At 48.5% G+C, this 24,973-nt stretch overlaps 2 protein-coding genes across 2 annotated transcripts; both read right to left on the reverse strand.

Annotated features, from left to right (window-relative positions):
* Positions 1-4,087: 4,087 nt before the first annotated feature.
* Positions 4,088-6,877, reverse strand: HOXC8 (homeobox C8). Its single transcript, XM_076360341.1, has 2 exons — positions 6,442-6,877; positions 4,088-4,380 (listed from the first exon to the last, which is right to left on the reverse strand). Exons 1-2 carry the CDS (start codon positions 6,875-6,877, stop codon positions 4,088-4,090), a joined length of 729 nt encoding a protein of 242 aa, XP_076216456.1.
* A 7,631-nt stretch (positions 6,878-14,508) lies between these two features.
* LOC143171372 (homeobox protein Hox-C9-like) lies at positions 14,509-17,407 on the reverse strand. Its single transcript, XM_076360313.1, is given in 3 exon segments — positions 14,509-14,711; positions 14,713-14,798; positions 16,846-17,407. Coding segments are annotated over 3 exon segments (807 nt in total). The 3' UTR covers positions 14,509-14,552.
* Between the last annotated feature and the right edge of the window lie 7,566 nt (positions 17,408-24,973).

Raw genomic sequence — 24,973 nt, forward strand, 5'->3', positions numbered from 1 at the left:
TTTTCCCTTGAAATGATGGAGCGATTACAGAAATAACTGGATGTCATCCGAAGATGCGACTCTCTTGTGTTGACTACAGAACATAAACATTTACCCCAAAACTAACTGCTGCGGCTGTAGTTTCAATAATTTAACTCCAGACCCTTTTGATAGATAAATGTCATCGCGTAGTATTCGTTCGGATAAAACTACTTAGGTTTGTGGATTTAAATATGATGGATAGAGCGCGGATGCAGCTTCTTTCTTTTTTTTTTTGTTTTTTATTATTTTTAAACACTTTGATAAGTTCTCCCTCTCCTTGCCCGCTCGTCGGGAGGATATTTTCCGTGCAAAGCCTTTATCGCGACTGATTTTTTTTTTTTTTTTTTTTTGGGAAGTAACATAGCAGAAAATGCGCTTTTTTTTTTTTTTTCCCCCTCTCCCCCCTTTTCACTCATTTCTGCGGATTTTTTCATCGCTGGCATGGATGAGCACACATCCATCCCATGATAGCAGACGGGGCGGGGGGGGGGGGAATCCCTCGTTGCAAACGCCGGATAACTATCCCTCCAGGAAAAAAAAAAAAAGCTCTGTTAGAATAAACCCCTCTCTTTTACGAGTAATAAAACTGCTTACCTTCCGTGCCTGCCCTCGACATGGAAAAGTCTAGAATAAACCTTATTGGTGGGTTTTATGTATTTCTTGGGAGATTAAGGCCGGTTAACGAGGACGTTACGGGCTCTGCAGCCGGGGGGAAACCTGCCTGTATCGGTATTTTGTGCAATTCGGGAGTGGGCACCCACGGGAGCTGCACACACGCGTTGCACACGCAGACGCTCAGCCCCATCCCCGGGCAGGATCCGACCCCGCTGGTGCCGTTTTCGGTGCATTTCCCCCCCCCCCCCCCCCAGCCCCATTTCGCCCTGGCATTGCAGGGGGGCGCGACCCGCGCTGCAAACACGGGGGGAAAAAAGGGGCGAAGAAGCGGGTGTGGGTGCGCCCACCCGAGTCCCGTTTTCCTGCGCGCCGCACAACTTCGGCATTTCTCCTTTTTTTTCCCCTTTCTTTCTCTCTTTTTTTTCTTTCCTTCCCTCCCCCCCCCCAGCCCCCCCCCTCCCCAGCCCTCCTGGGCAGAGTCCAGCGATTTCGAGCCCCGAGGCATTTAAATCCTTTAAGCTTGGTGGGGTTTGGGGGGGGTCAAGAATGTCTGAAGCCCACGGAGGAGCCTCCAGACACAGCTCAGCGCATCGGGGCTGCGTGCGAGGAGCCTTGTGCTTCCCTTATCTACGATATCTGGGTAAACATCCCGTCTACTTCTGCATCCCTGGGCTCTGGGTGATGCAGTCCATTTATCAGCGGGGGGGGGGGGGTGGGGGGAGCGGGGGGGGGGTGTGTGGGGGGGAGAAGAGATAGACCCGGGTTTGCAGATCAATAGACTTCGTTCAGCGAAAGGAGGCTGGTGGCTAGAGAAAGAATGACAAAGTTCATCTCCTATCCGAGGAGCAGAAGAGAGACCTGAAGGCGTCACCGCCAGGTTTTGCTGTAAATAAAATAAAATTTAACGTGGTAAAAGAAAATATAACAGTAAAAACAACAACAGCAGCAACAGTAGTAATAGTAAAATAAAAGGATGTGTTACGGCAGGGATGGTGTCCGTGGGGAAGAAGGTATGAATTTGGGGAGAGAGTAGAAGGGACTTTGCGCCTGGGGGGGGGGAGCGGGAAATACAAATAAATAAACCGCTTTCTTGCCAACTTTATTTTTTCTGGCGTGTTTCGCGCTGTTCTCCTCTAGGGAAATGTGTTGCCACAGAGTCCCGAGCCCGCCTGGTGCCCAGACCTCCACCGCGGGGTCCAGGCGGGTTTTGACGCACACCTAACGTCCCTCCATCTCTCGCTAACGATCGCCCGCCAGCACCGGATTGCAGCCGGAACGGGGGGGGGGGGGGAACGGCGTCTCCCGCCCGACTGCCAGCCCAGCCCGAGCAAGGAGAGGATTTTCTGGACCTCAGAGCCGGGCAGCACCAGGGCTTTGCACTTTCCAGACCTTTCAAATGGCACTTCCCAGCCGGGAGACGTAAAAATCCACCCGCACACCCTTCATGCACGTTATTCCCACACCCCACACACCCCCCCCCCCGAAGAAGCCTTTCCCGTGGCAAAGAAAGACTTAACAGTGCTGGAGTCATTGCAGTATTTTATTTGATTTGATGATGATGATGATGATTCTTTTGGCGGACCTACAGCTTCGGTCGGACAATTAGCAGCAACGTTGCCATTTTTGATGAGCGTTTGCCATCGCAGCAGTGAAACGCCCCGCTCAGGCTCTGGCCAGGGAGGCAGGAGTGGGGGGGGGGGGGGGGGGAATCCTCCCCCTGCCCGAGCCACCTCCGCCGCTGGTGGTTGAGCCAAAATGTTCCGATTTCCTCCCAAAGAAAGAGGAGCCTTGGTTTTTGAAGCCTGCCAAAGATGATTTGGAGGATGAAATATTAGTCAGAGCCCACTTCTGAGCGGTGTGTACGTGTGGGTGCTTTTAAATAGAGACACAGCACTGTAGGCAACGCAGTCCTTTTAAAATCTTTTTATTATTATTATTATTATTATAATTATTATTATTATTTACGTAATGTCTCACGTATACAATACAAATCCACGGTGTCCAGAAATGTGTTTTTTTTTTTTTTCCTTTTTCTTTTTCTTTTTCTTTTTCTGGCGGTAATTGCTACATTCAGAGTTTGAACACGCAGAACTATGCTTTTACATAAAACAAATGACGATTTTTTTTTTTGTTTTTTTGTTTCGAGCATGTTGCATTAACAGATAAGTCAAGACAAATAGATAACTATACATTCAGTGCAATTTAGTTCTACACTACTTTATAAGCACAATAAAATAATACAATACTGTGCGTTCTCAACTAGGCAGTTTCAGTTGTTGGGATTTTTTTTTTTTATTTTTTTTTCCAAGAAAATAAGCAGCAACGAACGACAATAAAACCGCATTACAAATACTTTCAAAGCATGACTCCTTCTATAGGTAGTGATAAAGTACAATACAAGGTTGGTTGGGTTTCTTTATTGTATTTTTATTATTATTTTATGCTACTTAGTAGCTTGCATCAGGGCAAAAACACAGCTCGCTCTCTCTCTCTTAAATTAAATTCTGACCAAGTAAAATTTAGGATACGTAAGCCCCTTGTTGATAATAGATTTGATAATTATTGCAGGTTTTCCCTTTAGGTAGTACATGAAGAATTTCGAGTGCTCACACAGGCAAAGGGTAAACAGCGCCTATAGAAATAAGGAAGGGGTTGGGTTGCGTATTTTGGCCTATCAAGGTATATACAAGCCTCAATCCTATAGAAATGGGGGGGGTATGTGTGTGTGTGGGGGGGTGTGGGTGTGTTTGCGGGCGCTACCAGGTATGCTCACCCTCCAAGCTCCTCTTCTTATCTGGCAGGGGCTGCAGGAATGGCCCCTCCGAGGGAATTGATAAATGGCTGCTAGGAATGGAGATCTCCACAGATAGACAGACACTACACAAAACAAGCTAAGGAAGCTGGAAGCACCCTCGCACTTCCCCTAGGGTCATTCGGGAGAGGCAAAACCAAGCTTAAAAAAAAAAAAAAAAGGGGGGGGGGGAAGGGGAGGGGGGGGGAAGAAAAGGCAAAGTCAAAGCTGTTCAAATAAATACATATTCTGCACCCGGCCGCGTGTGCAGCTTCGCAGGCGGGAGCGGAGGGAGCAGGGGACGAGCAGTGACATTTGCTTCCCAGGCTCGGTTTTAGGACTGCTGGGGGTTGGGGGTGGTTTTTGCTTTGCTGGATCATTTAATTCTCTCTCCCCCCCCCCCCCCCCCCCCCGCCCCGCTCTTGCAGTCAAGCCAACTATGTATTTATTGGACTAAAAACGCAGCTATTAAAAAAAAAAGAAAAAAAGGGGGAAAAAAAGTAGGGGAAGTTTCTATGACAATAAAAAAGGCTACAACTGTTTGACAGGTAGTTACTGCTGTGTGAGCCTCTCCATTCTATACTCTATAAAAGCAAATGACCGTCGTAAACATCTCGATTTATCATCTGCCATAAAACGAGACTTCAAGGGGCTGAGAACTCAGTCCTTGCTTTCTTCTTTTTCCTCCTCTTCTTTTTCCTCTTCTTCATTCCCTTCTTCTTCCGTTTTCTCCTCGTCCCTGGCCCCCGGCAGCTTATCTTTATTGTTTTCTTTTTTCCACTTCATCCTCCTGTTCTGGAACCAGATCTTCACTTGTCTCTCGGTCAGTCCCAGGGCGTGAGAGACCTCAATCCGCCGCTTCCGTGTCAAATACGGGTTGAAGAGGAACTCCTTTTCTAACTCCAGGGTCTGGTACCGGCTGTAAGTTTGTCTGCCACTGCGTCTTCCGGGAGCTGTAGGACACAAACATCAAATAACTTCTTAATTCTCCCCCTTTGGAGGCTCTGCTCCCCCCCCCCCCCCTCCCCAGCCCCCCTCGCCTCAATTTTCCTAGAGAAACTGCTGCCCTTCCCCCCCCCCCAAAAAAAAAAAAAGCCCCTTTCAACCTTTTGCATATTAAAGGTCCTAAAGGAAAGTCGCTGGGTGATTATTAATAACCATGGGGCTGATATTGCTGTTAATACTGGGAGCCAGCTGCCCTTCCCTGGCTCTTCCTGGGGAGTGTTCAGCTCTGGCTGCTTGGCTGGGTGCAGGGAGGCGTGTGTCAAGCTCATTCACAAAAGAGACCTTTCCAGTTTTCCTAAAAGGTGATTCTGGATGGTGAGTCCTGGTGGGCAGCTCCATTTTATAAAAAAATATATATTTTCCTCTGAAAGGTGCATTGTTCACCATAAAAACCTCTCCAGCCTTCCTCCTTCTCCCCATTCCTTTTTCTTTCTTCCTTTCTCTTTCCTTCCTTCTTTCTTTCTTCCTTCCTTTCTCTTTCCTTCTCTCTTTCTTCCTTTTCTTTCTCTCTTTCTCTCTTTCCCTCTCTCTTTCTGTCTGTCTGTCTCTCTTTCTTTCTCCCTCTCTTTCTTTCTCTCTCTTTTTCTTTCTTTCTTTCTTTTCCTCAAAATGCCCAACTCTTGTTTCCTTTTCCAAATGTTGTTCCCCCCAAATCCAGACTCAGGGTCCTCCTATTTGCTAATATTTCTGCCCTGAGAATTTGAATTTTCTACCAAATCCCCTCTCCCTGTCCTTTCGGTTAGGGCTGTGTGTCTGTAAAGCACACACGCGCGCGCACAGAGAGGTGGATATTTGCCTGTGCAAACACAGAGGTTGTATTTGAAGCAACTCGAGATGGACATTTGCAGCAATAGCCAAAAAAGAAGGAGAGAGGACTGAGGTATGTGCAGCTGAGCCCCTGCGCTTCCTTCTGCACCGTCCTTTCTCAATGAGAAAAACAATCTGTTTGCAAGGGGAAAAAAAAAAATATATATGCTCCAGTTCGCAATGATTGCATCCTTGAGACTACCCCTGGGTCAAAGCTTAGATAAATAACGTGTTTTCTCTGCGTCTATCTCCCAGCCTCTGGGCCACATCCTCTCTGCGTTAGCCAGGGCTCCTTTCTATTTTCTTTTTGTTGTTGTTGTTGTTAAATTTCGGTGGGGGTCGGGGGGCAGAACTTCGGGGCTCTGATTGTCCTTAAAATAACACTAACCTTCACATGTTTTGAAATTAACAAGGCTTCTAGACAACCTTGGTCCTTAGGTGGGGGAAACTTGTACTTTGAAGTATTTCGGTTTCTGTGCAATTATCCGGGCTCCGCATGAGCAAAGTTCCATTCAGCCCGAATTATTTTGAATTTCCCACCCCCTTTTTTTTTTTTTTTTTTTTTTTTAAACCCAGGACAGCAGACTGTTCTCCTCCACCCCACCCCATAGCTCTGAGCTAAGTTTCCTTTTCTGCTTAAACTTTTATCTCTAGGCTTTAAGAAACAGATGTAAAGTATTAGTAATACTTATACAAGTTCCCACCTTTCAGGCTTCGTCTCCCAGCGGTTATGAAAGGCTATATGACATTTTAAAGAGCCGTGTATTATCAACATGCAAATAACCTCGTGGGAGCTGTATCTTATTGCCTATCCTCAAGGCAAGCAATAAAAAACAAGTTTTACTTTATTGTGATTTAAGCCTTTTGCAGGGAATCACCTTGCTGGCTCTCTAGCAACTGCTGTCTTGTTTGCTTTCAAAGGTCTTCCTAAAAAGAAGAAACATTAGCACAAAACTGCTCATTTCTTTCATATTTTACATCTACGCCTCTTATATTTATATTTTTACATATATATATATGTATGCATATGTGTGTATGTGCATGTTTATATATCTATACATATGTTTGTGCTTGTATATGCATACATATATATATAGACAGACAGACAGACAGACAGAGAGGGAGAGAGAGAGGGAGAGGGAGAGAAAGAGAGAAAAAAAATAAAGGAAAACATTCAAGGAGGAGGAAAAAAAGGTCCTAACCGTGAGGTCTCATCCATGGGAACATGAGACTGGGAGACGAATTTTGATTTAAATGCCCTTGTCCCTCGCTAGAGTTACTGTTGGAAGACGATTTACAGTCAGGATATTGTACAACAGTCGTCTCTTGCTGAGCACCATAAAGCGATTGCCTCGGTAGAGCTTCATATCCATAGAATTTAGAAGCGTCTCCGTGACACGCCAAGGCGCATGGGTTTTGCTGGTATCCAGAGTTGGAGATGCTGGAGGTTCCGTGGTGGAAAAACTCTTGGACGTGGTGTGAAGGGTGCTGGAAGGTGGGAGCAGTAGTGCCCGGACCATACACGAGAGCATGGCTCCTGCTAACACTTTGTGGAAATCTGCAGTCGTAGTAAGTTGGCTCCAGCGATTCACCGCCTTTGTACTTGGAAAAGAGAGGATTTACAAAGTAGGAACTCATGACCCTCGCATGCAAAAAAAAAAAAAAAAAAAAAAAAAAAAGAAGGAGGAAAAAAAAAAAAGGAAAAAAAAAAAAAAAAAGACGGCTTTAATTCTAGATTAGTGCGAGATTGTCCCTGGACTGTCTCAAGTCCTGCTTTTTAGTGGCCTTTTTTTTTTTTTAATGCGATCTCAAAGGCGTTTCATGGTGCCTCTGTGTGTCTGTACGGTTGGTTCTCGGTGCTCTTGACTTCTCTTGTAATCTGTCGGTAGGTAGAGCTCTCTCTCTCAATTTCTCTGTAACTCTGCTCCTTCCCTTTAACACCACAGGCAATTCCTCAAAATCCCGGTGGTGTGGCTTTTTTTTTTTTTTTTCTTCTTTTTTTTTTTTCTTCTTTTTTTTTTTTTTTTTTTTTTCTTTTCCTCCTCTCTCCCCTCACACGCGATATGTACACATCCCTCCGCCACGCTGAGCCAGCCTGCCAGCCAAATGACAGCGTTTTGGGCGCTTTTTTTTTTTTTTTTCTTTTTGGGTTGGGGCGGCGGGGCGGGGGGGGGGAGGGGGGGGGGGAAGATAGAGGAAAGGTGGTGTACGCCGGGGACACGCACCCCCGCACCCCTCCGGAGAGGGGGGGCACCCACACCTAATGAGTGGAGGAGGGTGAAGGTGCGCATTAATATCCAACAACACCCCCCCCCCCCCTTTTTTTTTTTTCCCAGCAGCAGCCTCTTCACTGATGGCAGCAAATACATGCGCTGGAGGTCAGCCTAGGTAACCTCAACAGGTAAAGGGAGCCCAAGCGGCCCCCCCCTTGCCCTCCCCATCACCCCCCCCCCCAAAAAAAATGGGGGTGAGCTTATTCTAGTGCTCAGCATCGCCCCCCCCCCTCCCCCCCCCCGGGGTCGCCCGTTTGCCAGGGAGGATGGGGTGGGGTGCCCCCGGTGTTGGTGTTGGTGTTGTCATTGTGTTGGGCTTTGGGGGGGCTGCGAGGGGGGGTTTGGTCCCACCTAGAGGGGGGCAGAAAGGGGACGCGGGGGGGGGTGGGGTGTCTGGTGTGGTTGGAGTCGCTGAGCCAGATTTACTCTTCCCCCCCCCCCCTCCTTTTTTCTGGCCTTTTTTTTTGGGGGGGGGGGCTGTGTGTGCATGTGCTGTTGTTATTGTGGCGATGGTGGTTGGAAGATTGGAATCAAACAAGCAAACAAAAGCAAAACGGGAGCGAGCGGGGCGAGGGAAGCGTCTCCGTATTGATTGGCTGCTCCTTGCTGTCCTTCTTTAAAGAAAATAAAGGCAAGAAAATTATGGGGAGTTATTTATTATTCCCCCCCCCCCCCCCCCCCCTTCTTTGCTTCCTTTCAAACCAACCACTGAAAATCCACGGCTGGAAATAACAGGGGAAGCGTCCTTCCAAGGGAATAAAGTAGACCATTGCTTAAAGAGAGCTACTCTGGGCGAGAGAGAGGCAAAGTGAGACAGAAAGTATGTACTCCCTTTTGTGCATGCCTGTAAAAAATAACCAGCGACCTTTCCCCCCCCCCCCCCCAATTGTTTCGCTATTCGGCATAGCGATTTCCCCCGTCTTTTCCTCTTGCGAGCGGTATTTTGCGCCCCTCGCTCCCACTTTTTGCCCTGTAAGTGACCACTCGCTGCAACCTTTCACTTCGGACACTTCATTTTTACGACCGCACGAAGGAACCCAGCTCATTAAAAAAAAAAAAAAAAAAAAAAAAGAAAGAAATCACATCAAATCACCAGGATCCGTGTTAATTTTTCGGGGGCGGGGGGGGGTGGGCGGACGGGACACGACACCAACACTTCGCAAATGACTGTTTTCTGTAGAGCCGCAAAAAAATATCAATCCCACTGAATGACATAGTATTATTAACAGTCCCCGTGTTTCCCTCAGAAGTCTACAGACCTTCAAATCTTTCCCTCATGTTCTTTCACCAGAAAAAGGGGAAAAAAAAAGGCAGCCTAATTATTTTCAGAAGAGACCTGGGTGACTCTGACCCGATTTCAAGTGTGGAGGGAGAAAAATACCATCTCAGCTCCGCTCGCCAAGCTGTTTTGAGGTGTGTTTTTCTGCCCAGTAAAGGTCACATTCTCGATTTTTTCGAGGCATGGGGCGGCTCAAACCTCTGGTGAGGTTGAAACTGTATTTTTTTTTCTTTTTCTTTTTTTTTTTTTTCTGGCAGACACCTTCCCAAGAAGAGGAAAAAGAGCCAGTAGCCACCCAGTCCACCTTCATTAGATTTTCATAAATCGAGGGTGTATTTTTCCATTTGGAAAGGCTACGTGTGGTGGGTTTTTCCTCCCCGTCAGCAGACAATGAGCTATGCGGGGGAACGGTGACTTTTCCACCGCTTATTGCGAAAATATTTTCGAGAATCAAGCTGGGTTTACCGTGAAGAAATAGTCTTCGTAGCCCAATAAACTCAAGGACGGCACGATGACCATATTCATTTTTCCAGGAGAACTCACCCACCTCATCCCCCCCTTCCCCAGATTACCCCTTCCCTAGAGAACACCCCCACCCCCCCCAAAAAAAAAAATTAAGAAAAGAGCAACTAGGGACAGAAGCTCCTCAATTAACAGGTAATAGTCGAGGTGACCATTTTCCTCCTCTAATCAATAGCATTTCTGTTTTTAAAATCCCAGTGCCCTGCCCGCGCAGTAAAGGCAGCCGTGCAAATTAAAGTGCAAAAAAAAAAAAAAAACCAACCCCCCAAAAAAAACCCCAAACCAAGAAGTTGTCAGATCTGGGCAGTTCGGGCCGGGATTGGGAAGAGCTGCTGCATTTTTCCAGTCGTTATCCCTGGATGCAGCACGCAAAGGTGCAGCGAGTATTTCAGGACCGTACCTTAGGCTGGGAAATAAACGTTTGCCTTCGGTGGCCGTGGAAGAAAGGACACCACCACCCCCCTTCCAGATTTCACGAAAATAAGATATATGCAATTGCCTGCCTCTTTTTAAGGAAAATAACTTGACATTTACTGTCTGGGGAAAGCGCCGCTCTTTGTCTTTACCGTTTTGGCCGTGTTGAGGTGTGGGGATGGGGGGGGGGGGGGGTGATGTGTCTTGCGGGTGCGTGCGCTTGAATGTAGCTTTATCGGTGTGGCCGTATTGTACTTTTAGGTGGTTCATTGTACCCTCCCCGAGTTTATTTTATCCCCCCCTCTCTCTTTGCCCTGACCTTCACTGAAAAATGTCATTCCCTCCTTCCCCACCTCAAAATGAGGAGGCTTTGCAGAGAGACGTGACGTGCGTAAATAAAGAGAAAGGGGGGGGGGGGGGGGAACCCCCAACAACAAACAAAAACCCGCTTCGAAATAGGCGATTTCTCTGTGCAAGCGTTTTTACGCATTTATGCGCTCCCCGCGCCGTCAGATGTCAGCCCTGAGCGCTGCTCCGCGCTCCCCGCGGAAAAAAAATACACCAAAAAAAAGCTATTTGCGGGGTTTTTCAGCACGGCGCGGGCCGCGTGTCTGTATGTGTGTGTGTGGGGGGGGGAAGCCGGGCAGCTCCGCGCCCCCCCCCCCCCCCCTCCCCACACCTTCCACCCCCCGGGCGCGGAGCCGCTTCCGCGGGCGCGGGGCGCTCCCCGCCGCGCGCAGCCCCGCGCTAACATTGGGCAACAGCGCCATCTCGCGGCCGCAGCGGGGCGCAGCGCCGCGGGCGGGGCGGGGGGGGGGGGACGGGGGACACACGGGGACCCGCCGGCCCCCGCGATTACCGGGCGGCGCGTTATAACCGGTAATCCCTTACCCGCGCCCCGGGGAGGGGGGGGCACCCCCCCAGCAGCGCGGCGCGGTGCGGCCACCCCTATATAAACACTCAAGCGCGGGCAGGATTTTGGGGGGAAGCAAAACCATCCCCCCCCACACACCCCTTTTATTTGTTTCCCCCCCCCCATTTCTCCCTTTTCCTCACCCATAAAAATAAGAAAAAGAGGAAAAAAAAAAGGCCAGCACACGCACGCAGGACCAAACAAACCCACCAGATGTGCCACCCTCCCTCCCCGCCTCCCCGCTTTTATCAGTTTTGGCTTCGAGTTGGGGTTTGGTTTTCTTTTTTTTTTTTTTTTTACCTCCCCTCGTCCGAGGGGGTCTGTTGTTTGTAGCTTGTAGACAAAACATTCCAATAATCCGGTTTCAAAGAGAAGAGCACCACCTTATTTAAACCATAAAGCAATTAAAGCCAGACGTCTAGCCAGATCTAGGGTCCTGTTTTGTTCGGTCCTATTCAGCCCCGCATAGCAGGGAGACAAACAGAGTGTAAAAGTGGCATTTTTTTGGCTGCGGAAATGTACCTATGGACAGCTGTAGGGTCCTGTCGGTTTTGTGTGCCTTACAAAAGGGCAGATTTGAAACCAGGCACCCCCACACCACCCCCACCCCTCCACGCACACGACACCCCCCCAAAATAAAAACCAACCCACCACAAAAAAAAAAAACCAACATATATACACGCCTATATATATATGGGTTTGGGTTTGTTTGGGGTTTTTTCCCCCCTCTCCGGGAGCTCTAAGCGCATCTCTCCCGGGCAGAAATACATCTGCATGTTCGCAAGCGCCGGCACACAATAGCTGTATCAGTATGCGTCTGCACACACGCGCCATATGTCAGAGAATGCCGAAATTGGAGCATTTTGATACATTAATCCGGGGAAAGGCTGGCCACAGGGCGTGCTGCTGGGTGCGAGCCGCGTTTCTTCCCCCCCCCCCCCTTTTTTCTTTTTTTTTTTTTTTTTACATTAATATTATTTATTTTGAGCCACACTGGGGTGGTTTTTTTTCTCCGCTGGCTGCGGTGGAGGAGAAATTCAATGGCTGAGCCGCACCAGCGCAGCCTCCCAGCAGGGCCAAATGGCATTTTATAACTGGTGTAACCCTTCACCGGGGGACGGGGGGGGACGGGGAAGGAGGGGGGGGGGGGGGGTTGAGGATACCGGGGGCCTTGCACATGAACTAAAACTGCGGCAGGATTTTAACCCAACCCAACCCACCACCAACAAAAGAAAGCCCCAACCAGCAGCTCGGTGGAGACAAAGGGGCATCTCCTCCGCTGCCCGCCGGCTCTACCGGGGGTCTGGCCGGAGAGATGGCTGCGGCAGGGAGGGAGAGGGGCTGGGGAGGGAGGGAGAGGGGCTGGGGAGGCGGGGGGGGGGGGGGGGGGGCTGGGGAGGGAGGGAGGGAAGGAGGGAAGGGGGGGGGGGGGCAGGAGGAGGGAGCAGGCTGTGGCCGCACTGGAAATGAGATCCGCTTGAATGAAAGGGGGGCCAAATGAACTTCCATACATCATGTCTTTTCAACATCGCCTAAACGTTCCTTGACAAGCCCCTCCAGAGAGCCGGGTCCGAAACTGCCTCCAAAGTCCCGTCCGATGATGATCGGGATTTCTTTCTTTTTTTTTTTTTTCCCCTCTTAAGTAATAATGATAAACCGGGATGATTTCTCCCCTCTCGCGAAGAGGACGTGGGCGAACCGCTTCCCGACCCTGCAGGATTTTATTCTTTATTTGAGGCGGGACGAACGAAGGGAGAGAAGCAGACGGGAGGGAAAATAGCAGTAGTAATAATAATAATAATAATAATAATAATAATAATAAAAAGAATGACGTGACTTAGGCGGAAAGATTTCCCCCTTCTTTTTTTTTTGGTCCATAAATCTTTCGCTCTGCTAAAATGTTTTCTAACCTGACCATTTCATTGCGCTCGTTAAGGTTTTTCCAAACAGACCTAGCACGAAACTGGGATCGTAAAAGGGCTTTTTAGCTTCCCCTGCTCCAGGGATGTCTCCGCTGATAGACCGCGGTGCGCCTGTCCCCCTCCGGTGACAAAACGAGCCCCCGCTTTAAAAGCGAGGACACAAATCAGGGGAAGGAAAAGAAACCTCCAAATGCTTCAGCAAGAAATATTAAAGAGCAATATTTTATGAGATCAGCAGAAGTAATCGCTTCCAGATTTTTTTATTTCGGAGGAACTGGGACGAGGGCGACAAACGTATCTCGCTCGCCTGATCTGGTTTTGATTAGAAAGATTAAAACGCTGCTCCACTCATTTCATTAAAGAAAGGGACCTTATAACAAGTTTTTATGATTAAACATCCCTCGCTGCTCATTTTTTATACAATCTCCTGCCTCTTGTTTCTCATTCAGCAGCCTGGAAAGCGGCCCAGGGAAGGAGCCATTGATAAATCCCGGCTCCATGCGCTGCGGCAGCGTGTTTTCTCGCCTCCGCACAAGCCGCTGCAGCACCAGACCCGTCTCGCCCTGGCAGGACGGGGGGGGGGGTTTGACCTTTCCGCAGCCAACAACCCCTTTCCCCCCCCCCCCCCCAACCTTTTATTTATTTATTTTTTTTTAAATCTCCCCGGTGTAGGGCGAAGGGGGGGGGGTGTCTGCCTTTTTTTTTTTTTTTTTTTTTTTTTTTAATTTTATTTTTCGCCTTTTAGCCCGAAAATTTGCAGGCTGCCGCCTGGCCACCACACGTTTATTTCTTTCTTCCCCTGCTCTTTCTTCCCCCCCCCCCCCCCCCCCCCAGCCCTTCTCCACCCCAGACATGTATTTATTTCCCCCCCCCCCCCTTCTCCCGGGCTGTCTTGCGAGAAGCAGCGCTTCCAGCCGCCCGCCAAGTTTTTGGCAAAGCATCGATAAGGCAGAAGCTCCCCCTGAGCGGGTGGCAGGGAGCGGGTGCCTTTGCCAGCTCCTCTATTCCCAGCATCCATATTTCGTCTTTTTACATATCCTTCGATTGCCTGGGGTCATAAATTAGCACAATTAATTATCCCAATCTAAAAATTGATGGCACGTATACCCTTACCTCAGCGCCTTTTTATTACGGTACTCTGAAATAGAAAAGTGCTGGGGAAGGGAGCAGAAATCTCCGCTCTCCTCCGGCTGCGGGGGATGCTCGGGTCCGCCCCGCCGAGGCTGCGGCACCGGCACCGGCACCGGCACCGGCACCGGCACCGGCACCGGCACCGGCACCGGCACCGGCTGGCGAAGCCCCGGGGCCGCTCCTCTGCAAAGGGCTTTAAATAAAAAGACACCTACATACCGATTTTTGTTCCTTTTTGTTGTTTTTTTTTTTTTTTTCTCCCCGTGACGTTAGGTATATTTACATAGAGCTGCTCTACAATAGCGAACATAACAATATTACAGAACGGTTCTGAGACGAGAATAAAATACACAAATAAGTACAGCAGAAACGTTCAACACCATGACAGAACATCATTGAGCCATATTCCCTTCAGTCTTTTTTTTTTTTTTCCTCTTTTTCCTCTCTTTTGTACAAAATATTCACTCACGAGCTCGCGGAATTAAAAAATAAAAATACTGGATAAGTTTAATTTATGAAATAAAATACTAAAAAAAAAAAAAAATTCAAGTACTTCTTGTGTTTGTTTTCTGAGGAGGACAAAACAAAAAACAAGGAAGAAGAAAGGAAGAGAAAACAAACCCCCCATCTTTCTTTTATTTAGTTGCATTTTAGAAAAGACTCGTCTCCCAAAACGCTTGCTGTGTTTGCCTATAACGCTAAACATTCATCCGCACATTCAAAGTCAGAAACATTTCAACCCCCAAAAACAGCCTCTTTTTTTTTTTTCCTTTTTTTTCCTTTTTTTTTTCCTTTTTTTTTTTTTTTTTTTTTTTTTTGCTCTCCACCCTCGCTTCTCATTGACTGGACTTTGCCAACTTTATTGCTGTTCTTTATCGGTTTTTTCTTTATTCATTTTCTTCATTTTCATTCGCCTGTTCTGAAACCAGATTTTGACTTGGCGTTCAGTGAGATTAAGGACTCTGGCTACTTCGTACCTCCGGTCCCGTGTAAGGTACATATTGAATAAAAACTCTTTTTTCCAGTTCCAGGGTCTGATACTTTGTGTAAGGACATCTTTTCTTCCTCGTGGAGCGCGCATGAATCCAATTTGCGACGGGATTGTCTGAGAAAGAAGATTTTTATATTTTTGGGGGGGAAAAAAAAAATCAGTGCATACAGCTGGCCTTTCTTCCCTCCCCCCCTCCACGCCCTGGCGTAGCTATGGAAAGAAACCTGTTTAATTAGCAGATCTTACCTAAATATTTTAAGTGACCTTCAGAAGAGTTTAATCTGTTTATTTTGGAGGGGTCATTTCCTTTTCTTTTGCTGCTGTTCTCACATAAAAGTTTCAGTAAATAAAACTGTAGCAATGGGGTTTAAAATAATAATTATCCACATGACTGCTACTAGCAGTAATCTAAGAACATAGTCATAAAAAGTCAAAATTCCCACCATTTCATAGGCCCATAAACCTCTTTTTACAACCTCAGCTCTCCAAATACTTTCCCTAGAAGCTTTCCCAGACCTGGAAAGCCGAGTTTGTTTTTTTAATATCTGAAGGATGACACGCGAGATGTCCCACTGGCTCCCAGAAATTGGCTTCCCCCCCCCCCCCCCCCCCCCCCCCCCCGCCCCTCCCCCTACCCTAAAGGACCTTCCACGCTGCTGCCACAGCCCCGCTTGGTCGGGGGAGCAAACCCATCGCTCCTTCCTTGGGAGAAGGTTTTCCCTCTGCCGTTTCAGGCAGCTGCCTGCCAGCAAAGGGAGACTTTCGCCCCCTGATTCCTCGACTTATTTTTATCACGAGGGTGCCTGGCACCAGCCCGCCTGTCATAAATCGAGGTGCGAGCACCTTTCCAGCTAGAGAGCGAGGTACCGAGGCACCAAGGTGCTCCCGTCCGCTGACACCCGGCTTTATCGCCCGGGAATCACCCGCATCTTAGGCCAGGAGGGTCCCACCCAAAGCCAGGGCACGGCCGAGCGGCTGCGGGGGCGTGCGGTACCCCGGCATCCCGCATCCCCCGCGGATGCTGAGCTGCCCCTCCGGGAGGGTTTGGCGAGGAGGGGTTTGGGGGTTTGGGGGTTTTTGGGTCGGGTTTTTGTTGGGTTTTTTTTTTTTTGTTTGTTTGTTTTCTGAATCCCGGGAGCTGAGCTGACCTCCTGCCTGCATCCCCCAGGAGCTGGTCCCCTCTGCAGAGCTGGGGTCCAGGCTCCCCTGCGCTGCAGGCTGGAGGGGAGGGTGATGGTGGCGGTTACCTGACTCCTGCCCCTACAATGTTCAAGGTTTCCTGATGGCCGGGTTGGGTTGGGGTTTTTTTGGGTTTGTTTTTTTTTTTGAGGGTCCCCCCCCCCCCCCGCCCCCCCGCTCTCTCACTTGGGCTGCAGAAGATGTTTCTTCAAGTGTATGGTCCAATGTCCTGCGCTCGCTGCCTTTTGCCCTCAGCTACCTCCACACGCTTAGTTTATGCCTTTACAACGCCGATTTTCCTCCTTACTTCTCCCCTACGCACCCACCCACCCAGCCCGGCCCCCCTGCCCAGGGCACCCACCTTTTCATTTATTCCCACGTGTTGGAGCATTTTATGAATAATCGCACCGGTGGAGCTTTTATTGATTTTTAAAATAGATAAAGAGACACCTCTGCATTTATCCAGAGATATTCCTTTCCCCTCCCCCCCAAAAAAAAACCCCACATCAATGCGTTCACTTCCAGCCAGCTACAACTCTTCCTGGTTCTTTGAAAGTGGAAATATTTGAAAGCGAAGAGGCTTCTCCCTCTGCCTACCCCCCTCTCGCTCCCTCTCACACACGCACTCTCCTTCTCTATTTTTTTTTTTTTTTTTAATTCCCCCCGGTGGAAGGTGATGAATATTTGATCAAAGAAGCCAACAGCCTCCCCCCCCCTTGCAAAAAAAAAAAAAAAACAAAAAAAAACAGGAAAAAAAAACCCCAAACAACAAAACAAACCACAGCAAAAAGACTAAAGAGCCCCAAACAAAGTACAGATATTCGCTCGCCGGCTCTGCTAGGCGGACTCGCTCAAACCCCCAGATCTTCCTGCGTATCTGGAGTTTTAGGGTCGGGCTCTCTAAGGTAATTTCATTTTATTGAGTAGGGTCCTGGAAGCCGTAATGCCTCCCCGGTCGTAAACAAGAATGACTTCGACTTACTAGGGTCTAATTCGTGCTTTTCTTCTTTGTGTTTGCTGGAAGCGATGGCTTCGGACTCCGGGGAAGGAATTGTCTGCGCTGCTCTGTCTCTCAGCTCCCCCGGAGCCGCGTACATGTAGTCCGCGTAGCCGCGGCCGTCGGCGGGGCCGCACTCCGCCCGTCGCCCGGGGAAGGCGTCGGGCTTCAGGCCGTAGGGGCGAGCACCGGGGGCGAAGGCCGGGAAGGAGACGGCCCCGGCGAGGGGCTCCAGCCAAGTCCGCATGTACCTGGGCTCGGCCCCCACGGGTGCCTGGGGAGCGTAGGGGTGGTAGCCCACGGAGGATTGGGAGTGGACGGGAGCCCAGGAGGTGGTGAAAACGGCCGGCTTGGGGGCGAAACTGCAGGACGGAAAGTCGGCACAGTCCGGGACTAATCCTGACGGTCGGGCAGCAGCCGGGTGGGAGGCAGTGCTGGGGAACCTGGAGGCCAAGAGCTCTTCGTTTTCGTGGCTTATCAAGGAGTCAACATAGTAGTTGCTTATGGGGCCAGAAGCCGACATGGTTCCCCCCTCTTTTACATTCATAAGATTATTGTATGAACTGTATGTGTACTTTTTATCTTCTCATAGAACAATCAGGGCAGGTAATTATTTTTTCAGCCTTTCCCAGTGTGCCATTGGCTGCCCGCCCTCACGTGATTGTATTTACCCAAAAATATAGCGTGGATCAATCCGCAGGTCTTTTTTTTTTTTTTCCCCCTTCTTTTTTTTTTTTTTTTTTTTTTTTTTTTTCCTTTCGGTAATAACGCCACCGGCTTTTCCTAAAACTGATGGAAATGGGGCGGAGATGGGGAGGAGGGAGGCTCGGCCGGTCCTCAGCCGGGGGATGCTCTGCCTGCCGGCCGGGGGGGAGATTTGCCCTGGGCCGAGGAAGGTGGAAGGTAATTGTGGGAAGGTAGTCCAGGAACTATTTCTTGACGTAATTTGTCTCTGTCCTTTGCTTCTGCAGCTTCTAGCCTCTAATGGATACATTAAATTGAATATCGGTGGGAAGGGGAGAGGGGAGAAGCGCGGTGGAGGTGGGTTCCCCACTTGGAGAAAGGAGCTTGGGGAGGGGGGGGGGGGGGGGGGGAGAGAAGCTTTTAACTAAAAGGAAAGGGGGCTTTTGTCATCTTTCGCAGCGCTGCCTCATCGTCAGGCTGCTCAGCAGCTGAGAAATCTGTGGGGCACAGGCACATCTCGTCCTGCTTTAAGAAATAAGTGACTTCAGGAGGGGGAAAAAAAAAAAAATATATATATATGGTAAGAGGAGCATCTTTGCAAAGAGGAGGGGGAACTAATAATACCGCCAGCCCCCCCCCCCCCCAAAAAAAAAAAAAAACAGGGAAAGAACTGAGCTTTTGCAGTGAAAGGCTGCATTATTCGGCAAGCAGTCGTGGATGTTTTTATGTCCTTCAATAAAATTTTTACGAGGATCATTTGATTGTTCATAAATGTGTCGTTCATTAAATAAAACCGTAGTGACCGAGTTTCAGCTATATAGCTGAGGATGAGAGAGCTTTTGCGTATCAGGAGGAAGCAACAATGTGTGTTGGGCACATGATTGTTCTTATTTTTTTTCTTTTTTTGTTAACGCCTGGAAACTTTTCTTTTTGCACCAAAATCGATTGAAGAAGTTGGGAGCGTTAAAAAATCGGTGATAGCCTGCCTGCATTTTGAGAGAATAACCTTTCCTTTGTAAGGAAAGACAGGTAGGTAAATAGCTCACGCCCATTGGAGTCTGAAAGAAGGGACTTAGGCGATTTCTCTGGAAGAAAACAAAAAAAATAATTAAGATGCCTAACCAAAAATAGCCTCTCATGATTTTTTTAGCAAACCGAACCCCCCAAAAATGTGGGTTGTCTGGGCTCTCCAGGGCTCTCCATCACCTCGGGTCTTCGAGGGCTGGGGGGACACGGAGGGGAATGCTCAAAATTTGCAAGAAGGAGGAAAAGTGTGGGTTCAGAAGGCGGGGGGGGGGGGGGGGGGTCCTCCATGGGAGAGGCGGGCAGGCAGGCAGGCAAGGGGGGTGGGCAGGGTGTCTCCAGTGATGCAGCATTCACCAGTGACAGGCGTTATGTACAGTCTGTGCAAGTCCCACGGACGGACACGGCAGAAACCTCTTCAGTTGTTATTTATTTTTCTCCCGCCCCCCCCCCCCTCCCCCCCCCCCCCCGGTAAGTTGCATGGGAAACGCGAGCAGGAGGGGAAAAGAGATTAAGCAGATTCAGGGATAATAGGCAAGAAGGAGTGATGCTGCCAGGAGACTTCCCCCCCCCCCCCCCCCGGCCCCTCCAACTTACCCCCTCAGCTGAGCCAGGATAAAACCCTGCACCTCAATTCACAGGGCTCGAGCGAAAAAAATTAGTGCCCAAGGCTGCCCTCGCTGCTGGCAGGAATAGGATTTCCCTCTCGAAAAACAGGAAGGCTTTAAAATAAAACTGTGACGGGGGGTGTTTGTCAAGGGACTCCGGATTTTCCAAATTCGAAGAGAAAAGTCATCGACTCGCTCCCCCACAGAATTTATTCCCCATTCCGTTTTAAGTCCCCTGCTTTATGTGAGCCTTAAAGGGAAATATTCCTGCAGGAGCAGAATGTCTTCCTTGGCCTTTATCGAGACCAATTTATCTGTCAATCACCAGTCTCCAATGACGGTTATTTTTATGTTCGCGAGAAAAAAAAAAAATATATATATATATATACTCATCATTCTTTTATCTATTCCCATTTAAAAAATACTTACTCCGCAGGGCTGCTAATATAGTGGGCTGTGACATGTGGAGGGGAAAAAGCAGCTTGGCTTTTCTACTTTGGTGGAATATTTTAAAGAGAATCCTTACAAAAGAAGGGTGGTCTGCAGACGTATGTGCAGAAGGGGAGAGGGGGAAAGAAAAAAGGGGCAGAGAGAGAAGGAGGGAGAGAGAAGGGAAGGGACTGAGCATGCAGAGGGAGAGAAGCACTGAAAAGCAGAGTCAGTGGGGAGGTTTTCCAGAGGAAACAAAAATAATAATGTCAGAATATACCGCAGACGGACCGCAAAATGAGCAGAAATTACCAAAGCCACGCAGTTATAATAAGTAGCAGCAGTTTTTGTAACCTTAACGCAAGCAGGCGAGGTCACTAAATTAGTCGTGGATGGTGTATGTTGGTGTTACACAAAGGCAAACGTATCTGGCACAGATTTCTTTTATTTGCACGGGAACCTGCAGCACACGGAATTATTCGCTCCCCACATCGCCGTGGGATCTTAAATAAAAGTAAGACAGCGTTTGTGATACGAACCCCTTTCATTCAGGGGCTGCTGGTCTCCGAGACTTGAGCAGTGCTGCTGGTCTCCGAGACTTGAGCAGTACAAAGCAGAGATGGAGACGCTTCACCTTAAAGCAAACTAAAGACACGGCTTAAGACTAAAGGCACGGCTTAAGGCTAAAGACACGGCTTAAGACTGAAGACACGGCTTAAGACAACGCTTTCTCTGCTGCAGAATCCGTAACACGATGTGAACCCCCATAAAATTTAACACGATCTGAACCCCATAAAATATTGTCTTTCACGCTTATCTCGACATGAAACCATCCCCATGGATGAATGCAAAGTATGTGAATAAAGTCCGCTCAGCGTGCAGGGCAAATAAAGCAATATCCTGAAATATTCTTCCTTTCAGTAGCAGTGTCTCCAAGCAAATATCCAGGCTGGAATTAAAACACGCCTTGCTATTGAATTCAGCAGCTACAAGGTTATCTCGCAGCTTTATGCACGCTTCCAACTAGACTCCTGCGCCTCCACAAAAGCTTCGGTACTTGTTTAATGGGAGATTACCTCTTCTGAAATGATGGTGAACCATCACATCCCTTCCAGGCAGACTAATATCTTTCTGCAGGGGAAAGAAACTTAATTGCATTGAGCAAAGCTAACACTAGCAGTCCACAAGCTGCATGAGTGTTTATTTTTTTTTTTTTCCTGGCGGAGAAAAAAAGTAATCATTAAAAATAAAAAAAGAAAGTCGAGTCGCAGATTAGGAGGTTACAGAAAATCAAGCCTTTGTCTGAGCACTGTCCTGCCCAGTTGACTTCTGACACCTTTTCGGAGCTAAATGCTTCCCATGTTCGCCCCGCTCCCTGCAAGTGCTGTGTGTGCTCAGCCCGAGCTGCATCCCTTCCCTGCCCTGTGCGCGCAGCCGGGCTCCTTCCTCACTTCCAAATCTTTTGGTTTCGCTTTGAGAAATTCTCCCCTGATTGGAAGGAACGGAGACAAAAAAATAACCCTAATAAAAAAAAAAAAAAAAAAAAGGACAGAAGAGGGAGGAAAAAAAAAAAAAAAAGGAAAAAAACAACTATTGGACAGCCTGCCTGCTGAGGTGACACTGCTTTCTTGGTTTTTTTTTCTTGCTTTTTCATTTTACTTTTTTTTTGTTTATTTTTTCGCAAAAAGTGGTGGTAAGGAAAAGCCAGCCCGCGGTCCCCAGTAATTGGCGGGGTTGGGGGGGGGGGGGGGGGGGGGTTGGGGGATCCCCCTTTCCCTGTCGCAGCTCCAGGCCCGAGTACCACCAGCAGCCTTCCTCCGGAGAGGGGCTGCGGCGCTGCCGCCCCGCCGGGGCACCCCGAGGCTGCGAGGCCGGAGCCCGGAGCTCCCAGCGGGGGCAGCCCCGGAGCCGCATCCCGGCCGCCCCGGGGAGGCTGCGGCGGCCCGAGGGCCCGGGGATGAGCGGGCACCGCGCCCCCCTTGACAGACAGACGGACGGAGCCTCCTCGGGGAGGGGGGGGGTGGTGGAAACAACAAACCCCCGTCCGCATTCCCCCGCTTTCCCTCGGTTCAATTAACACTGTCAAGTTCGGATTAAAAAAGAAATCGGTGTTTTCTCCGCTCCTTCCCGCCCCCGGCCCCCCCGGCCCCGCTGCACACCTCCAGCCCCTGCTTTGGAGGAGCAGGGAAGGGCGGTGCTGGCTTCATATCCCTCCAGAAGCGAAACGAAAGTAACCCTCCAGCCAGCTCCAACTCCCACTCCCCGCCTGCATTTTCAGCCTTAACCCGGGATAAAGTTCCCATTCCCCCCCCCTTTCTTTGTCCTTTTCCATTCCCTTCCTCTTCTCTTTTGCCTGCCCAAGTTCTTCCTCTCTTTCTTTTGTTCCTTCTTCACCCCTCCTTTCCTTAAAAAAAAAAAAAAAAAAAGAAGAGGGGGAAAAATTGTACACAATGGATTGAATGACTCTAAAGCAGACTCTCTGAAGAGACTGCAAAATATTTTCTAATCCCCCAGATGCCTCTGTTTATTCCAGGATTGTCTCTTAAAGTAAATAAATATGGGGAAAGATTAATTTCAGGCCAAATACCATCCGTGCATCTTGCAGCAGCGCGATTGCAAGCCATAGGCTTTGCCTCGCCCCCCCCTCCTCCCGCTAAATTCTTGGGTTACTCGAAAATCATATTTATTCAGGCTTCCTATAAAGTTACCATACAGAAAAGCTCGCCAGGACAACAACTGGCCGCTGGAACTCGCACGCACATCGCTTTATATCAACGTGAAAACTTCGGTCTGAGTCAATATGGGAGTCACAGCTAAGGCAAAGAAAATCAGCATTCAGCTTAAAATGACACTGCAGGAGTTTTTTACCTGCTTAAGTGCTTCCCCCCCCCACACACACCCCCCCCCTGTTTGTTGCTTAGAATTCCTGTCCCTCCAGTGTTGGAGGTACGGCTAATAGACAATAAATTCCGAGGTGCAATTAAAGCTAAGAACAATTTCTTTAAGTGTGTTATGGTCTCCTTTTCCAAAATTTCAGGTCTCCACCAGACGAAGCCTACTGCAGATGTTCCCAAACAGCAGCTCGTCTGCAGCAGCCGGGGAGGGTGCAAAATTAAAGCCCCTCTTCCACGCTGCTCACCAGGTTAGCTCGGTTTTGGGTGTGATATGAAATGCAGGTCAACAGAAGGGGAAAAAAAAATTTCCCAGAGAAGTAAATTAAAAGAAGAGCAAGAAAACAAGCCTGAACCCAGAGAGGCGAAGTGTATACTGCCTGAAGAAACATATTTCTATACTTCTCCCTTTACATTTATTATGTTTCTGTCAGACACCCTGTAATTAGCATAGATAACTATAGTTGCAAGCTCCAAGTTGTGTCTGCAAATTCTATTGTTTGGCTGCTCCAGTTGCACACCAGCGAGCTTGAAAGCGAGCACAAGGTGTTAGGAAGAGCCTGGTGCCCTCGAATAAGACAATAACCCCACGAAATGTATAGGGGGGGGGGCCGGGAGGGGGGGCGGAGGGGCGAAGGGTGCTGCTTTAGGCGATGGATTCCAGCCCAATCTGCACCGCAATACCTCTGGCCTGGTGCAAACGTCTCCTCCAGGAGATCAGCCCAGCCTTAAATCTGCCTCTATCTACCACAAATATGGCTTAAAATAAAGAATATTCAGGCAGTGCCCCATCCTCTGTCTTAATCCACCCCCCCTCCAAGCAGTTATTTGTAAAGGTCATCTGCAGAGCCGATACCTATGTAAATACTCGGTGTCTGAGCCAGACACCCAGACACCTAAAGATAACAACCTTGAGCAGGGACATTTGCTACCATTTACACGATCCCCTCCACCAGCCCCAGTTTGTTTTCCAGCCCTGGAGCGGGTTCGTCTGGTCGGGAAGAGCTGAGCCTTCAGGGGACTTTCCCCAAATCCAGGCGAGCAAATATCTACGAGAAGCCAGGAGAGCTTTTATTTGGGTCGGGGGCGGGGGGGGGGGGAACCCCCAAACATAATATAGCCCAGTTCTTCCCCTGCTGCAAAAAAAAAGGGAGAGTTTATCAACGCAACCTCATCTCCCCACAGCCTCCTACTCAACTTCTCCGCCCCACCGCTTTTGCTAGGAGGTCTTTTGCAAAACCGCCCCAAAATCATTCCTAGCAGCAAAGGATAAAGTTCATCCGCAGGCAACGCGTGTGCACACACAGACAGAGGCACGGGGAAAAGCCTCCAGGTTTTAAAATTACACCTGCTGGGAGAGGAGCATTATACAAACAGACGCAAGAAAAATTATGCAATCCAGCGTATCGTAATATCGCTAATATTTTACTCTGGTAGCAGCATCAGAACGTGCATGAGCATTAGCAACAAAGCAAACAATATTACGCGAAGAAAGATGAAGGCGAGCAGCATGGTGTCTTTTTGACTACCCATGTTTTTACATAAAAAAACAGGCACATCCATACAAAATAGTCGAAGCAATAAATTCCCACCGTCCTTCTTCCTGATCTAATATCATAATTAAAAAACAGTAGGGGAGATTTTAACTTTTATTGCATTTCTGGAGTTGGGTTGCTAACCATATATTAACTTTAGATTCTTCTCTTTCTCTCCGGGGGGGGTGTTCTCTCAGAAATAAAATCAATCTTAATATACACATAATAGATATTGTTTTGTCTTGTACATGCTGTTAGAAGAAAGGGAAAGAAATCTGCAGATAGTTAATACAGAGAAGGCAAACTCATCATACATGTAATGAATCCTTTAAATCATTCAATTATCACAGCACTAATACCAAATAATTACGGTTAAAAGTACCAGTAATCAACCTCGTCCCTGTTGAAATATTAATTTACAGTATCGTGAATTAGTTTCTTCCTTTTTTTTTTTTTTTCCTTTTCTTACCCTTTTTTAAACTCGCTTATCACGGTTGGGTTTTTTTTTTCCAGCCTCGTGTATTCGAGCTAAAAGGATGATGAAAATAACCGAACTCCACGCAACATTGCTTTGAACCAGATCAACAACTGTTTCGTCTTTTCCACACATAAAATAGAGCATCTTTAACGCAGCAGACAAAACAAAGCGAGATGTTTTCAAACCGATGCTTAAAAAGACACATTAGTTCATCGCACGTGATTTTATTCTCCTCCGGGTTATAACATTCAGACCAAGCGCCCGTCCTATGGAGCAGGGACAGTGCTATTTCTGCAATCGAAATATACTCCTTGCACAGAAACTTTGCCCTGAGGCTCCCAAGCAAAGGAGTCAAAGCAGGGGAAAAACCCCCGAAATATCACAATCCACCGGCAAAAAAACACCCCAAACCACCAAATCCCAAACCACACCGTTCTCTCCACATCTGAGCCTGCCTTGGGGAAA

The sequence above is a fragment of the Aptenodytes patagonicus genome, chromosome 27 (genome assembly GCF_965638725.1).
Source record: "Aptenodytes patagonicus chromosome 27, bAptPat1.pri.cur, whole genome shotgun sequence".
NCBI lineage: Eukaryota > Metazoa > Chordata > Aves > Sphenisciformes > Spheniscidae > Aptenodytes > Aptenodytes patagonicus.

Bases quoted from the DNA above. Each gene is read 5' to 3' on its own strand.
- HOXC8 (XM_076360341.1), bottom strand. From the start codon at position 6,877: ATGAGTTCCTACTTTGTAAATCCTCTCTTTTCCAAGTACAAAGGCGGT. The intron at 4,381-6,441 runs GTTAGGACCTTT...TGTGTCCTACAG, and splicing joins CCCATGGATGAGACCTCACG to CTCCCGGAAGACGCAGTGGC.